This window comes from Arvicanthis niloticus, chromosome 7, assembly GCF_011762505.2.
Source record: "Arvicanthis niloticus isolate mArvNil1 chromosome 7, mArvNil1.pat.X, whole genome shotgun sequence".
Classification (NCBI taxonomy): domain Eukaryota; kingdom Metazoa; phylum Chordata; class Mammalia; order Rodentia; family Muridae; genus Arvicanthis; species Arvicanthis niloticus.
This window is the reverse complement of record NC_047664.1, coordinates 87,307,090-87,322,955: the sequence shown is the minus strand read 5'-3', so window position 1 is coordinate 87,322,955 and position 15,866 is coordinate 87,307,090. Positions and strand designations below refer to the sequence as shown.

At 35.8% G+C, this 15,866-nt stretch overlaps 1 protein-coding gene across 1 annotated transcript; it reads right to left on the bottom strand.

Annotated features, from left to right (window-relative positions):
* Positions 1–9,085: 9,085 nt before the first annotated feature.
* On the bottom strand, positions 9,086–15,576 carry Csn3 (casein kappa). Its single transcript, XM_034508204.2, has 5 exons — positions 15,474–15,576; positions 13,594–13,655; positions 12,955–12,984; positions 11,055–11,541; positions 9,086–9,259 (listed from the first exon to the last, which is right to left on the bottom strand). The coding sequence occupies exons 2-4, from the start codon at positions 13,645–13,647 to the stop codon at positions 11,089–11,091; spliced, it is 537 nt and encodes a 178-aa protein (XP_034364095.1). The 5' UTR covers positions 13,648–13,655; positions 15,474–15,576; the 3' UTR covers positions 9,086–9,259; positions 11,055–11,088.
* Positions 15,577–15,866: the final 290 nt, after the last annotated feature.

Here is a 15,866-nt window from a genome sequence, read left to right as displayed (position 1 = left end):
AAGAAATTTCTCTTTTAGCAAAAGAGAACAAATATATTCAATTTGGTTAAAATTATCAAAAATGACAAATGAGATTTTATTTAGAAGTGTGGTTCTAAAACGTGGGGTGTCCAGGGCTTGACACTTGACCCTCTTCTCTACCAGTTCTTCCTGTGAATTATTACTGGTTACATCTTTCATATGGGTGAAATGCCATCTTACCATGTCTTAAATAATTATGTTGCTGGCTTTGACCTATTCTTTACCTTTCAGGCTGACATATGCCACCATTTACTTGAATTTTTCATTTCCCTAAAATCACTAGCTGCAGTGTTTGCCTTCTTCAGTGGGTTTGTTTGTTTGTTTGTTTGTTTGTTTTATTTAGCTTTTGTCCAAAATCCTTAATCATTTTGACCTACTATCTCTTCCTGTTTTCACCTCTTATGCTTGGTTGACAAACAGGGGAATGTTTTAAAGGCATTCAGGATTCTATCTTTTATCCTTCCTCCTCCAAATTGTCAGCTCTCACATGGACTATGTAACTAGGCCTTGCTGCTCTCTGCTGCATCCAACCTCACAGCAGTGAGAGAGTATGAGCTGGGATACAAGTGTTCTTTGAAATTGCTGTAGGCAGACAGCTGAGTGTTCAATGTCACTTTAGCTTCATTCCTTGCACACCTAGGGATTTATCTTGTGAAAAGATTTGGATCTCTGAGCAATGTATGTAAGATTTATTTAGAAAAGAGGAAACAATGAAAGAAAACACATATCTTGCCAATTCATAGTTAGCTATATGTTATAAAAACCCATAACACGATGCCTTTGTATTTAGTACTGTTCAATGATTTAGACACCATTCCTTTAAGTCAAGAAAAGAAAATAACAATAACACAGTGTGTATTTATTTGTTTTCAAAACCAATTTTTACCTTTTTGGGAAGAGGATAGTGATTTGGGGTGTTTTTGTTGTTGATTTATTTCCTTTCGTTTTCCAAAAATTTCAAAATAAACTTGGATCACTTTTCTAATATATAATTTATATCATATTTAGTATGTAAACCCAAATGGTGTTATATATGGTATTAATTTAGCCCAGTTATTGAAAATTATTTTATTCAAAGGTTAATTAGCTTTCATAAAATTTTTATAAAGAATAGAGGTTACTCTTGAGAATCTTTAATATTTTGACAAAATTAAGGTAAAATTGCCTGAATCTAAATATAGCATATATTCAACTTAATGATCATCTCTTATGAGTCTCTGAGAAATACTTATCAAAACCTCTGTGCTGTGAATATACTCCAATAGCCTTGGTTTTCTAAAATTGATAAATAATTACAATCTTGAGCATTTCCAGTAAGTAAGTAGGTTCATCTCTCTTAAATAAGCTAAAAGTACATGGAACTTGTAGCCAATTTAACTTCACAGTCAAATTCTTGGTTTTAAGATAATATGGAAAACACAACCAATGGTTTGGATGACTGTTATCAGTATCTCCAAACTTATAGACAGAATCCTTTACTGGTTCATAATTTATGCCCCAAACTAAAGAAGTAAATGACTTGCTGTTTCCCGGCTCTCTATGAACTTTCTGCCCTATCTAATCACAAATCTAATTTTTCCCTTTGTTCATTGGCAGTTGTATCCTTTACTTATATCCAACTAACTGATTTTTTTCAAAAATAAATTTATGAGCCCCATTTAATATTTAAAAATAAATGTAGTTTTGTTTTCTTTTAATTTTGTGTATTTGCATGTGTCTGTGTAGGGTTTGAGCATGCGCATGTGTGTGCCTGCTGGGGCTAGAGTAGGGTGTTAGATCCCTGGAGCTGGAGTTACTGGCAGCTGTGAGTCACCCAGTGTGAGTGCTGTGAGCTGAACTTGGGCCTCCAGTAGAGCAGCCAGTGCTCATAACCATTGAACAAGTCTATTTATGCTGGCTTTAGGTTTTGGTTTCTTGGTGCTGACTTCTGTATTAAAATTGTGAAAAATCACATCATTTCTTTGAGAAATGTGACTCATTCTGAAGTCTATCTTTTATTATATATAATCATATATACATATCATATATACATATTATATATAATATATAAATTATACATACATATCTCTATCTGTGTCTTTATCTCTCTGTCTCTATCTCTATCTCTATCTCTATCTCTATCTCTATTTCTATCTCTATCTCTATAACTGATGGAGAGTAGAAAATCTAGGTCATGCAGTAGTTGGAACTAAAACCATCATATCCTTGGCTTGAGGCTTGATAGATCAGAGACCAGCGAAAGGGCCATAACATGTTTTCAAGGTACGCTGTGGCTTATAGATAAAATAAACTAGGCTCAACCTGGCTCTATTGCAGTACTAACTATTTTCTCAATCCACTTGTAGTGCTGTTAATGAGCATGGTTGTTGTTGCAATAGGTAGAGCATTACAAAAAACGCATTGACTTTTTAAAAAACTCACCTGAGGATCCTGTTTCTAGCAACTTAACTAACATATTTTATCAGGTAATACATGTTTTACATGTTGGCTTATCTGTTTTGCATAGAGCTTCATGCTTATGATAGAAGATTAGAAAACAAAAACTATTAAAATATTTTTAAAAATTGTATATAAAGTTGCTGTTTCCTTAAAGTAGAATAGGTTAGTTAATTACATTCACTTTAATTATTACAATGAATGTTTTTCAGACTTAAAGTTTTATATAAGCATTCAATTATGTTACACATTATGAAACATATTTTAAATGACAAGTTTCTACTTAACATACTATTTCTAATTTCTCATTAATTGTGTTACAGCAATATTCCATGAATGTTTAGTTTTCTCCCTTGCCTTTTTATTCATGATTATCATGTATTATTTATGATGTCATTATGGTTTTTCTATGTTTCTGTCTGTGTAATCTGTGTTAAAGTAGTGTGACAGTCTGACACCTTCAAGGCAATCAGAACCCCAGCCATCTTTATGCTCAAAATTGCCTAAAGGGGGAGCTCTTGGACCTAGGACTTTCTCAGGACTGGCCAAGAAAACAAAGTATAATTCAGATATTAAAGTGGTGTAATTGGTTCAAACTAGAAAGTGAAAATTCCACATATTCTTTAAGCATTACCCTTTTCACGACACTTTCCCTACTAAATATCGCCCTGGGCTCCTCAGGCTATAAATACTGTTTCTTCTATTTTGGGCGCTGGTACACCAGTTCAAGGAGGATACATCATGTTCCTCCCCTTGTCTGTAAATTATTAGGCCACAACAATTATCTGTTTTCTCTCTGTTGTCTCAGAAACAATATGGAATTAACACAGGAACCATATGGAACAATATGTGTTGAAGTGAACTTATTAACCATATATTCAATCAACCTGAAGTCAAAGAAAATATTGTTAAGTATACTTGAACAATATTTTCAGTTTATAAAAATCTCTTAAATGTATAAGAATGAGCCAAAAACTAGAACAAAGAAAATAATTTCAGGCAGGACTATAAATCCTAGGTTAGAACAAAGAAGTAGGCTTCAGGCATAAAAATGACTTTGGGCCAGGACAGGGAAGTAGGCTCAGATATTTTGGTCATCCTGATAAGCCCTTAGCAATAGTGATCACAGGACTGATCATGGGTTTATTGTTTTGCTTGTTCTGTGACTATTTGTGTTTTTTGTCTTGCTTGTTCCTTGACTATTTGCATCTATTGTATTGCTAGTTCCTCAACCTAGAACTGACCTTAATACTTGCATGTAATTAAAATGGTATAAAAGCAAAAAGGAGGAGGAATGGGATAGAGATTTTATGGGGCAGGGAATGGGGAAAGGGGATAAAATCATCTGAAATGTAAATAAATAAAATATCCAATAAAAAAAGAATGAGCAAAAAATCTATAAGAAATCTGTGAAATATGCATGGCAATATGGTACAGGCTGGAATCGGTGGCTGTACCTAGCAGAATATAGAATCCTTTGTACCTATATTACAGTATGTTCTTACTTTCTGAGAGCAGAGGAACCTTGTCTGCTAGTGGGGATTGAATTTATAATGTGAATCCATATTATTAGGTGTATCAGTCAATACCTTGTGTAATTTCTGAGTACTGTTATCAATTGCCTGGCTTGAAGAATTTTGTTTAGGAGTAGTTGCCCTTGAGATGAAAGAATAACAGCAGCTATGATTCCAGAAATGTGGTGAAATTTTCCACAAGTTTTGCATCATATTCATAGTCAGAGGCTGATGCATAATTTTCTGGATATACTTTTTGGCATCAGTAATATAACTTTTAGGCTCAAAATTAACAGAGGTTCAGGTGGCAGTGGTGACATTATTGCAGATAATGTTATTTGTCCCAGCAGTAAGTATAAAAATGGTCACTCCTTACACAGTTGTCATGGTTTTGAGAGCTACTCATGGCTGTAATTCAGCTACTTCCCTGACATTATCGTGGCGGTGGGGCTGGCGGAGAAAGCAGCTGTAGTGTGGTCTCTTCAAAGCCTGCATGTCATGGCTTTAACCATGTAAAGAGATTTCTACGACTGGAGAGCAGGTGTATCAATTACTAGCTATTGTTCAAACTCTGAGGGCCAATGATTGGTGTTAGTAATAGAATCAGAATGTGGGGTGATGACCTGAGATTCAGGAAAAGTATGATGGTCCATCTGTAATCTTCATGTTCAGGGGTAGGGATAAGGGGTTTCTGTAGTGAGCTTGGTACCTAGACTAGCTGAATTGGATGCTTCAATATAGAAAATGGATAGCAATTAAAGGAGATACACAATATCAAAATATGACCTACAATAATTAAATATATCTATCTGTGTATTCTCACATATGCACATACACACACACCCACCCACACATACACACACATTCTCACGCACTCATGCACACGCCATGTGCCAAAAAATATTCATAGGGTGTGTTGTGTAGGGGTTTTATCTGAAATTGAAGCAACCTGGAGAGAAGCTTCCTAAAACAGAAAACAAATAACTTAAAACATTATCAGGAAGTCCTAAGCTGGTCCTGAAGCTGACCATCTTCACTCTCCCCTTCTACCCCAACAGGTTGAGCTGCCTGCAGGCTGTGCAGTGTGCTACAGTTGTGAGCTGCCACCCGTCCTGGGGTGGCCTTTGATTATGCAGTTTCCTTTGAGTCATTTCTGCTCTTATGAATACATATATACATATATATATATACACACACATATATATGATTTTTTAATTAATGAAGTGAAATTTTAATGTTTACTTTGTTCCTTAAAGGAGATGAATAATATAATTTATAAAAATGAGGTTCAACCATTTGAATGATACAGAATTAAACAAAATTATATAAAACACTAAGTCACAGTTGATCAGTGAACATATGTGAAAATATTGTAGCAATGGACTATTTTACTAACCAGTAAGTAATTTGCCAGACAATTCATGGTTTCCTGGTCTGATGTCATAAGTATGAACCAATCATGTAAGTATAAGTCACCTGCTTATTTTCCTTGTAATTAAACAATGTGTATAAGTGAACATGTCACGTAAATGTATGTGCAGAAGCCCAAAGGTAATCTCAGGTATCATCCTTAGGATATCTACCTCATTTGTGACACTGTTCCATTGATCTGAAAATCACCCATTAGGTTTGGCAGTCTGGCTGGTGCGCATCAGGGATCTTCCTGTCTCTGTCTCCCCTCTGCTTAGATTAGAAGTGTGTACCATTATTATGAATAGCACTGCTGTGAACATAACTGAGCAAACGTCCTTCTGGGATGGTGGAGTATGTAGTCGGTATGTGCCCAGGAGTAGTATTGCAGGGTGTTGTGGTAGAACTGTTCCCAATTTTCTGAGAAACTGTCAGATTGACTTCCAAAGTGTGTGTACAAGTTTGCACTCCCAACCACAAACTGTTGGGGGAGTGTTCCCCTTGCTCCATAGCCTAACTACTAGCATGTGCTGTCACTTGAGCTTTTGATATTGGCCATCTAGACTGGTGTAAGATGGAATCTCATAGTAATTTTGATTTACATTTCTCTGAAGAGTAAGGACATTGAAAATTTCTTTAAGTGCCATACCACAAGGACATTTGCTCAACTATGTTCATAGCAGTTTTATTCAGAATAGCCAGAAACTGGAAACAACCCAGGTGTCCTTCACTGAAGAATGGATAAAGAGAATGTGTTACATTTACCCAATGGAATGCTATTCATCTACTAAAAACAGGACATCACGAAATTTCTTAGTAAATGGATGGAACTAGAAAATATCCTGAGTGAGCTAACCCAGACCCAGAAAGACATGGATGGTATGTATTCACTGCTTAGTGGATATTAGCCATAAAGTACAGGATAATCATGCTACAATCCACAGACACAAAGAAACTAAGTAAGAAGGAGGGCCCAAGGGAGGATGCTTGAGTCTTACTTAGAAGGGAAAATAAAATAGACAACTGAAGTGGATGGAGAGAAGGATGAGGAGGGGAACAGGTGAGTGATCAGATGTGGGGAGAGTAGGAATGGGAGATGAGAGGATTGGGAAACAGGATAAGGGTGGGGGAGGCATCTCTGGGACAAGCCAGAGACTTGGGGTAGGGGAAACTCCTGGGAGGATATGGGGGTGACCCTAGCTGAGATTCCTAGCAGCAGGGGATGTGGAGTCTAAAGTGGCAACCTCCTATAGCCATTCAGGACTTCCAGTGGAAGGAGAGGGACACCAACCCATCCCCAAAAATCTTTAACCCAAAATTTGCCCTGCCTAGAAGATGTGCAGAGATAAAGATGGAGCAGAGATTGAAGGAATTGCCAACCCATGTTTGGCCCAACATGAGATCTACCTCATGTGTGAGAGACACCAATCCCTAACACTATTAATGATACTGTGTTATGCTTTGAGACAGTAGCCTAGACTAACTCATCTGAGAAGCTTCATCCAACAGCTGATGGAAACAGATGCAGAGAACCAAACATTAGACACCTCAAGGTGGATCAAAGATAGATCAAAGACACCTCAAGAAGACCTACAGTGCCAAGTAACCTGAGCTTGTGAGGGCTGAGACTGAACCTCTGTCCAAAGAGCATATATGTTCTAGGCCCCCTACACATATGTAGCAGGTGTGCAACTTAGTCTTCATGTGTGTCCCCTAAGAATTGGAGCAAGGGCCATCTCTTATACAGACTCTGTTGCTGCCTTTGGATCCCTTTACTCAAGCTGGGCTGCCTTGTCTGGCCTCAGTGGGTAAGAATGCACCTAGTTCTAATGTGACTTGATGTGCCAAAGTAAATTGGTATCCAGAAGGGGTTACCCCTTCTCTGAGGGTAAAGGGAGGGAGTAATGGAAGAAGGCAGTGGGAGGATGAGACTGGGAGGAGAGGAGGAAGGGGGTGATCAGGATTTAAAGTGGATAAATAAGTTAGAATGAAACCTGTGTACCACCTGGCCAAGCTTTTACATAGTTTTGGAATTGAACCCAGGTCCACATGCTTACATAGCAAGCACTTTGCTGAGTAGACATAGGCTCAATATTGTTTAAGGGAAAAACTATGTTACATTTTTAAACACTAATTATTCACTAAATACTTTTAGACAGAAGAATGTGAAATCCTGGAGGTTAACTTCTTGAGTTCCTTATATATTTTGGATACTAGCCTTCTATATGTGGGCTTACTAAGGATTTTTCCCCCAATCTGTATTGATTTGTCCCTTGCCTTACAGAAGCTTTTCAGGTTCATCAGGTCCCATTTATCAGTTCTTTATCTTAGAGCCTGGGCCTGGGAGTTCTCTTTAGGAAATGTTCCCAATCCCCATGCCAATTAGTTGGAGGCTCTTTCCCACTTTCTCTTCTATAAATTCAGTATATCTTGTTTTATGCTGAGGTCCTTGATCCAATATGGATCTATTTTCAGTTTTCTATATACAGACAGCCAGTTAGACCTGCACCATTTATTGAGGATGCTTTCTTTTTTCCATTGTATATTTTTGGCTTCATTGTCAATGATCAAGTGTCTATACGTGTGTGGGTTTTCAATTTTATTCTGTTGAACAACATGTCTGTCTATGTACCAATAGCAGTTTTAATTACTATTGCTCTGTGGTAAAGCTTGAGGTTAGGGATGGTGATTCCCCCAGAAGTTCTTTTATTGTTAAGAATTGTTTTCACTACCCTGGGTTTTTTGTTTTTCCATATGACATTGAGAATTTCTCTTTCCAAGTCTTTGATGGGAATTGAATTGAATTTGTAGATGGCTTTTGATAAGATGGCCATTTTGACTACATTAATTCTACCAATCCATGAACATGGGAGACCTCTCCATTTCCTGAGGTCTTCTTCAATTACTTTCTTGAGAGACTTGAAGTTCTTCTCACACATATATTTCACTTGCTTGGTTAGGGTTACCACAAGATATTTTGTATTATTTGTGACTATTGTGAAGGGTGAAAAAATGTGAAATTCTAAAGCATCCTATTTGTGTGTGTGTGTGTGTGTGTGTCCACTTGCATATTCGCACATGTGAGTTTAGCCATGAACTTTTTGAATAAATCATGTGTGGGACTAATCTTGCATATCTAGAGTGTCTATCAAGTTCTGAAATTTTGTAATGTAGCTGTATTTATAGTTGTGATTGCCTACAGTACATCTGGGCATGCTCTAGACTTTTATTTCTAGCACATACATTTAATGGCCAGAAGAGTCACTTAGTCATCCCCTGGATTATAGCACCATGGCTTAGATACTGTCTGGTTCCACTGTCATAGTTTAAATGTTTCAGTGTCATCCTAGGGTTGCTCTGCTTAGTGTCAGATCATGGACTTCTGTGAACTCTGCCCACAAGTGAACTGTATACCCAAAGTCATGCTAAATTCGCCTCAGGACACTAAGTCTACAGTGTTCCCTGGGGATGTCCATGTGCTCCACTTATGACACTCAATTATTGGCTGGTAAAATGGCTCAGTGAGAAAAGGCACATTCTACCTAGCCTGACATCTGACTTCCATCCCTGGCAGCAGAGAACAGATACCTGCAAGTTATCCTCAGACCTTCAAAACCGTGGCATGGCAGGCATGTGCAACACACACACACACACACACACACACACACACACACACACACAATGTAATGTTTAAAACATATTAATTGCATTTCATTAACTTTATTCTTCAAGAACCACAAAACAAAATTAACTGTGGTTTTAATGTAAAATGTAAGGAAAGAAGAGAAAGATCTGAATCTGTGAAAATTGCATTTTCTCTTGAATGATGGCAGACAAACCCCTGAAGGAGGGTTTGAAGTTGGAGTTTGGTTTCAGACCTGTAAAAAATAAAGATAGTTTGGGAATTCTGTGCATAGCACATAATAGCTTTTACATTTAATATTTTCTTTCGCTTTCAGGGGTTCTTTTATGCCTGTAAATGAAATATTTCAATTTAAACACATAAAATTGACCTATAGTGTGCAGCACAATTGAGGTAAGTTTTTTACAAAAAACATTATCCTTTACTAGTTTCATTATAAATGATACATAATAGTTTTAATACATGACTCTAGATTCATGAGATACAAACAAACATACTATTGAACAGATTACTTCATTAAAAGTAAAATCATACAATGATTTTGGATTAATAGAATATATAATTCCATATTAAATGATACTTGTTTTTATCCTTTTTCCTATTTTATATCCTCAGACTATCTTTGAGAATCATCTCTTTCTCAGCACAAGTTACTAAAAAACCAACTCATATCCAAGATTTGTGCTGATGGTGATCTAATGAAGTCACAGGTGGTTTCCGTTCTCTAAATCAGTCCCAATAGAAACACGGTGTAGGTGGAGTGGTAAGTCCACATTTGAATCAGAACAGGCTCTAACTTTGTACATTCTACCCATGTTAGTAATTGCGTGTTGAGTTCAAAGTTACAAAAAAGTTAAAATCTAGAGAGAATGTTAACCAGTCTAAAGTCACTGCTGAGAAGGTAGATTTCTCTTCTGACCTGTAGCAATCTCTCAGATCACAGACCTGGTGTGGTATCTTAGACCATAGAACATGAGTGTTTTGATAGATAAAAAAGCTTGTTATAACGGAACTCAGAATTCATACTTTTGTCCCTCAATTGTTTTACCCTTTGTGAGTTTTTTAAAAGACCATTAATATTTCTCATTTTTTAACTTCTGGAAGTTTTCAAATTATTTTAAGCTTTAGCAACTTATTTAAATGCTCAATAGTAGTTTGTTTTGTGTTTAGTATTCCGAAAGAATCCACTTAATATTAATTTGCTTTAAAGTTAAGCATTTTACTTCTCTCATGATTTAATAAAAGGATATTTATGAGGTTCAACTTTATGGATCTTTTCAGGAATAGTATCTGAAGCAGACTGCATAGAAAATATAGCATTCCTTTCATGCTATAAATATTAAAGTTAGAATGTGAACAATACTGTTATAGATTTAATTCCCTTCCTTTTCTCTCTGTGTCTCTCTGCTGTTTTGTTCCCCCCATATATAGATAATTATACCTAGGGGCTCATGCATTTTAGGTAACAACTTTATACTTACTTATGTACTCAGCCCTTCCCGCTTTTCATTTGTAAATTTTGAAACAAGGTCTTGCTAAGTTTCTCAGGCCGGCCTATTCATGTAGACTAGGGTGGTCTTGAACTTAAGATAGTCCTGCCTCAATGCTTCTAGCATCTAGGATTATAGGCCCACTACTACATGTGACTCTAGTATACAAGCTGATCAAAGAAATGTCATTTTGGTAATTTTAGCCCCCAAACATGAGAGTGTAGAAAGTATTTTACTTCACTGCTTATGCAAGCATGGATGAAATAAAACTAATAGATGAAAGAAAAATCATAATCTTTAGGAAAATATTTGGTAAAAGCTCAAATTTTCTTCATTTTGTAAAAACAGACTATTTTCATTTCAATAAGAAACAAAAACCTCATTTTCTAATGCTATACTTATCTCAAGTTACAATTCTACATAACTGTTTTTTCTGTATTTTTAACGTGAATTATCACTTGTACTAGTTTAGAATTTGTGATTGTGTGAATACGTCCATGCTTGTTACCTGGATTGTTCATTTTACTTTTGCTCACTTACCTTTATTGTCTTCTTCAATGTTTCCTTAGTGTTTTTATATTGCAGGTGAGGTCACTGGGACTGTGGTAGTCTCAGGGATATTGGTAGATGCTGTGGAAGCTTCAGGATTGGCCTCAGTATTCATCACTGACTCTGTGGTAGGAACTGGTGTGGACACAATAGGAGTAATGGTATTGATAGTTGGAATGGCGGCGCTATCATGATCTTCATTTGTAGGAATGGCAAGAAAGGATGGGCTTGGAACAGGATGAGGTACTGCGACAGGCTGGGGGAAATTTGTCATTGGTTGCCATTTGGAGATTTGAGCTGGAGAGCTAAGCAAAAGTAGTTTCACAAGAAATGGGTAATACACAGATGGGCTAATAGGTACAGATGGCCTATAATGGTAGTAACTGGGTTCATAATGCTTTCGGTTCAGGATGGAGTGGACTGGTGGTGTGTACAGGATTCTTTGCTCAGTGTACACTACTTCATTCTTCTCAGGACACTGTAGAAAGAGAGGTTATACAGAAAGGTTCTGATTGTTAATCAAAATACAAAACAACTTCAGTAGCTTCTGAAATATTGCTGTGTCTTGTGTTGCGCAAGTGGAATATTGAAAGTATGGAATCCTGCATCATTATTTGATCAGATTCAGATATACACATTTCATGTATGATTTTCATCATGTGGAACATTACTTTTAACAACATAGAATTAATATTGGTTTGTTCTGAAGAAAGTAGGTCATTAATAGTGTAAAATACGTTTCCCCATATGGAAATATGGCATATACGGAAAGTACCAACTAGGCATTACATATTTAATTACAGCCTTAGAAAAGTCTAATAGAGAACTTTACCCTGCTATACACAAAAACACACAATGTGAACAAGCTCATATGGACATATCAATGCCATCATGAACTACATTATTATGTATAACTGATATTTGCTAATTAAAAATCTTAATAAAATAAGATGGAAAGTTTGTTATAGTGTAGGCTTATAGAGGAGGGAAAGGATTCATTTTATGACTTAAAATTTCTTCCTATTAATCAAGGAGAAAACCAAAGCTCTTAACATGCAGTTGGCTACAATAAAGTATAATGTCAACAAGTAAAAATAACTAAATGTGAAACTCATTGTAATTTTTAAAAGTAATTCTATCCCCAGAATTTACTCTACAAAATTGTCTAATAGACACCTGTTTACATTTAATAATTAAACAAATGCTCAGGACTCCAAAATTTTATAATCTCAATGACAAGGGAGAGCATATTACTCTCTATATTGACTCCTTTTTTGTTTTATATTACATATTTTTTATTTTTATTACTTTTCTGCTGATAGATGAAGTTTCTGGAATTTCAGAATGAGCATGAAACAAAGCAAACACATAGCCTAAACTACAATGAAAACTAGCTTAAAAGAAACAACCTTTCACAAGGTTAACCTCAAAACATAAAATGCAATTCTGTGTCATGGAACTAATTACGGACATGGATACCTGGGAAGGAGTTGGCTAGCCCACACAGGATGGAGAGTGTCACATGGATACCTGGGAAGGAGTTGGCTAGCCCACACAGGATGGAGAGTTTCACATGGATACCTGGGAAGGAGTTGGCTAGCCCACACAGGATGGAGAGTGTCACATGGATACCTGGGAAGGAGTTGGCTAGCCCACACAGGATGGAGAGTGTCACATGGATACCTGGGAAGGAGTTGGCTAGCCCACACAGGATGAAGAGTGTCACAAAAGAAAGGAATTTGAATACTAAAAAAAGTCTGCAGATCTTTTAAACTTGTTTAAACATTTAAATATTACTTAGCTTTTAGACAGGAGGCATTTTGATATGATTGAGTATTTTAGAATACTGTGGTTGGAGTTCATGTCTCTAACAGAGATAGTATCAACTTACATTTGAATCTGGATTTTGCATCTCTGCAGCCTAAAGAGTTACCAAAAGAGAAATCATGAGAAATATATTAACTATTTAAAGTCTTTAAATATTTAATGCCTAAGGAGACTGTAGTGTAGGAGGGATAGAAATTTCATCAAAAAGGATTTCTAATCCTAGACTAGGATTCCTAGACTTACTGCTTATGAATTATATTTACAGCATTTTCTATTCTTTTAAAGTCCAGTCATTGCTCACCTCCTGGTCCACCCTCCCACAGTTCCTCATCCCATTTCTCCTCCCTTCTGTTCCAAGAGAATGCACCCCTGCCCCTGCCAGGCCTCCCCACTCCCTGGGGCCTCAAGTTTCTCCAAGATTAGGTGTGTCTTTTCCCACTGAGGCCTGACCAGGCTGTATTTTCTAACTTAAAAATAAGTTTCCAGAGTATAGGAATTTGAAAGGCTTTCTCTGCATGATAAAAGTATGTAGTATGGTAACTAAATGGATATCTATGAATTTATTTTTATAATACAAGTAAACAAACTAGTAATCAGCTGTTGTGCTTCTTGAACTACCTATATTTGATAGTCATACAACTAGAATTCTTAAATAAAATTTATTTAACATTTTACCAATAAAATTTAAATGAAATTGACTCACCAAAAAGGGCAGAGTTAATGCCAGAATATTCACAACTACGATAAAATTCCTCATTGTTGCACCTAAAAATGAGTAAAAAACATTAAATTAAGACTCTTTGGTTAACAAGTTAGAAGTGACTGTACATAATGTTTTCCTTGGGGGAGGTAGGGAAACTCTGAATTTATGGGTAGATTTAGCCAGTGCAGAAAATCTATTTTTTCAAAATAAAAGAAACACTGAACATGAAGTAAAAATTAGTTTAAAGTGAATTTTTGACTATGAAATTATCATTAAAACATAATCATCTATTCATTTGATGCAAATCTACTGGGGTTAAGTGCTTTGCCAAATGTTGAGATTATGGAAGTAGAACTAGGTCAACAAACCGCATGTGCTCTTCTGGATGAGGGATTTGCGATAAGCCTTACATTTGCGACAGGCCTTATATTTGTTACAGGACTTCAAACTGGGTCATGTCAAACATTCTGTGACCCTTAATTAATATATCAGCCATGGGGTGGAATTTTTGGGAGGCAGCATTTGTCATAATATAAATTTACTTTTCCAGTAAATATAAATGATATGATCAATTTAGCTGTTTTAATGCAGTGTAGATATGGCAGTTTAAACATCTTTGAGCTAATTAAAGACACCAGTTAGTCTTTTTCCAACAGAGTCACACTGCTCATCTGCTCATTTAATTTTAATAGTTCTTAGATAATAACACAACACTTCAACCTTCTAATATGTAAATATATATTGTATTTGTGATGGGAATTCTATGTCTTACTGAAGCTATTATTTCTGATACACTTGTATAAAGGTGAGTTATGGAAAAATAAGCTTTATACGTGGCACAGATTCAACATCTGTATGGCCTCACCCTGCAGGAGCGAAAAGGAAAGAATATCAAACCCCATTTACCTTTCCTGATGTGAGCCTCAGGTGATTAGAAAGACTGTTTGCTAAACTGACTTCAGAACCACCTCTAAGAAATCACTGAGTTGCAAATGCCTCACGTATAATCAAGTTTGGCTAACCTAAGCAAAATGTTTCCTTGAGAGGAGAGGATTCTGTGTTAAATTCATTATTTTCTATTTACCTTTTCAAATCATTACCTGAAAAATAATATTTCTTTGCGTAAATCACAGACTCCTCTTCAATAATTAAAGAATATATTTTAATAATTATTTTATTCTTATATTAACATTTTATTATAGGTATAATATTACATATAATATAATATATAGATACATATACTATTATACACATTAGCATTAGATGGTAAGAACTCCTTTTCAGTAGAAAGCTAAAATTTTACTTTATATATCAGATACATATTAGTGTATGTTTGTGTTTGTCGCTGTCACTTTCTAAGGAGACATGATTTTTGAAAATATGGATTAAGTCAGCTTTGAAAGACATGGTATAATATATAATGATACTATATTAAATATAATATATAATATAATAATATATAATATAATATATAATATAATATATAATGATACTATATTAAAGAAATTATGAGGTTTAGGTAGAGATAAGATTTGAAGGTAATTTTTAGATTATTCTGAGTATTATATATCTTTCTGAGAAATTAGCCCTCTCTTTCTAAAGCAGTAGTAAGCTTATTATAAATATTAGAATTAACAATGTCTCTTATAATTTGGCAGTATCAAACCTAGACTTTAAGACAAGGCATAGTTAATTGCTTTTATCACAACAGTATCTAAAGTCTAATGTCTAAGGTAGACATTCATATTGAAATGATACCTAGATGTATTTAAGCTTAGCAATCAAGAAGAAAAGAAAGAAGATGTGATTCCAAAATAACCTTGGTAGTTTCCCAAGTAGCTACGCTACATCATCACTGCCGTGGGCAGACTGTTAGTTACCTTTACTCCGAGTCAGTTCTTGCTTGGCAGTAGGGTTTGCCTGGTCTCTTAGCAGCAGAGAAGACCCAAGATAAATAGCCGGAGACTAATTACAGGGTATTAGTACCAGGAGTCAGATCTCATTCCCCTCCTACTTTTCTCCCAATAGGATGATGACAGAAAGGGAAGATTTGAGGTCACCAGGGTCACCTGCTGGTCAGTCTTAGTCAGCACACAGCAGACCTGAAACAGATGTGTACTCATGAGCACGCAGGGAAAACAACCAAACGCCTTAAAGAATGAGTGTTCTGTGCTTTACAAAAATATAGGAAAATGTATAAAAATGTGCTAATTACATTCTTAACTGACTCGTTTCATCTAGTTGAAGGTAAAGCTATTGCTAAAATAAAATAA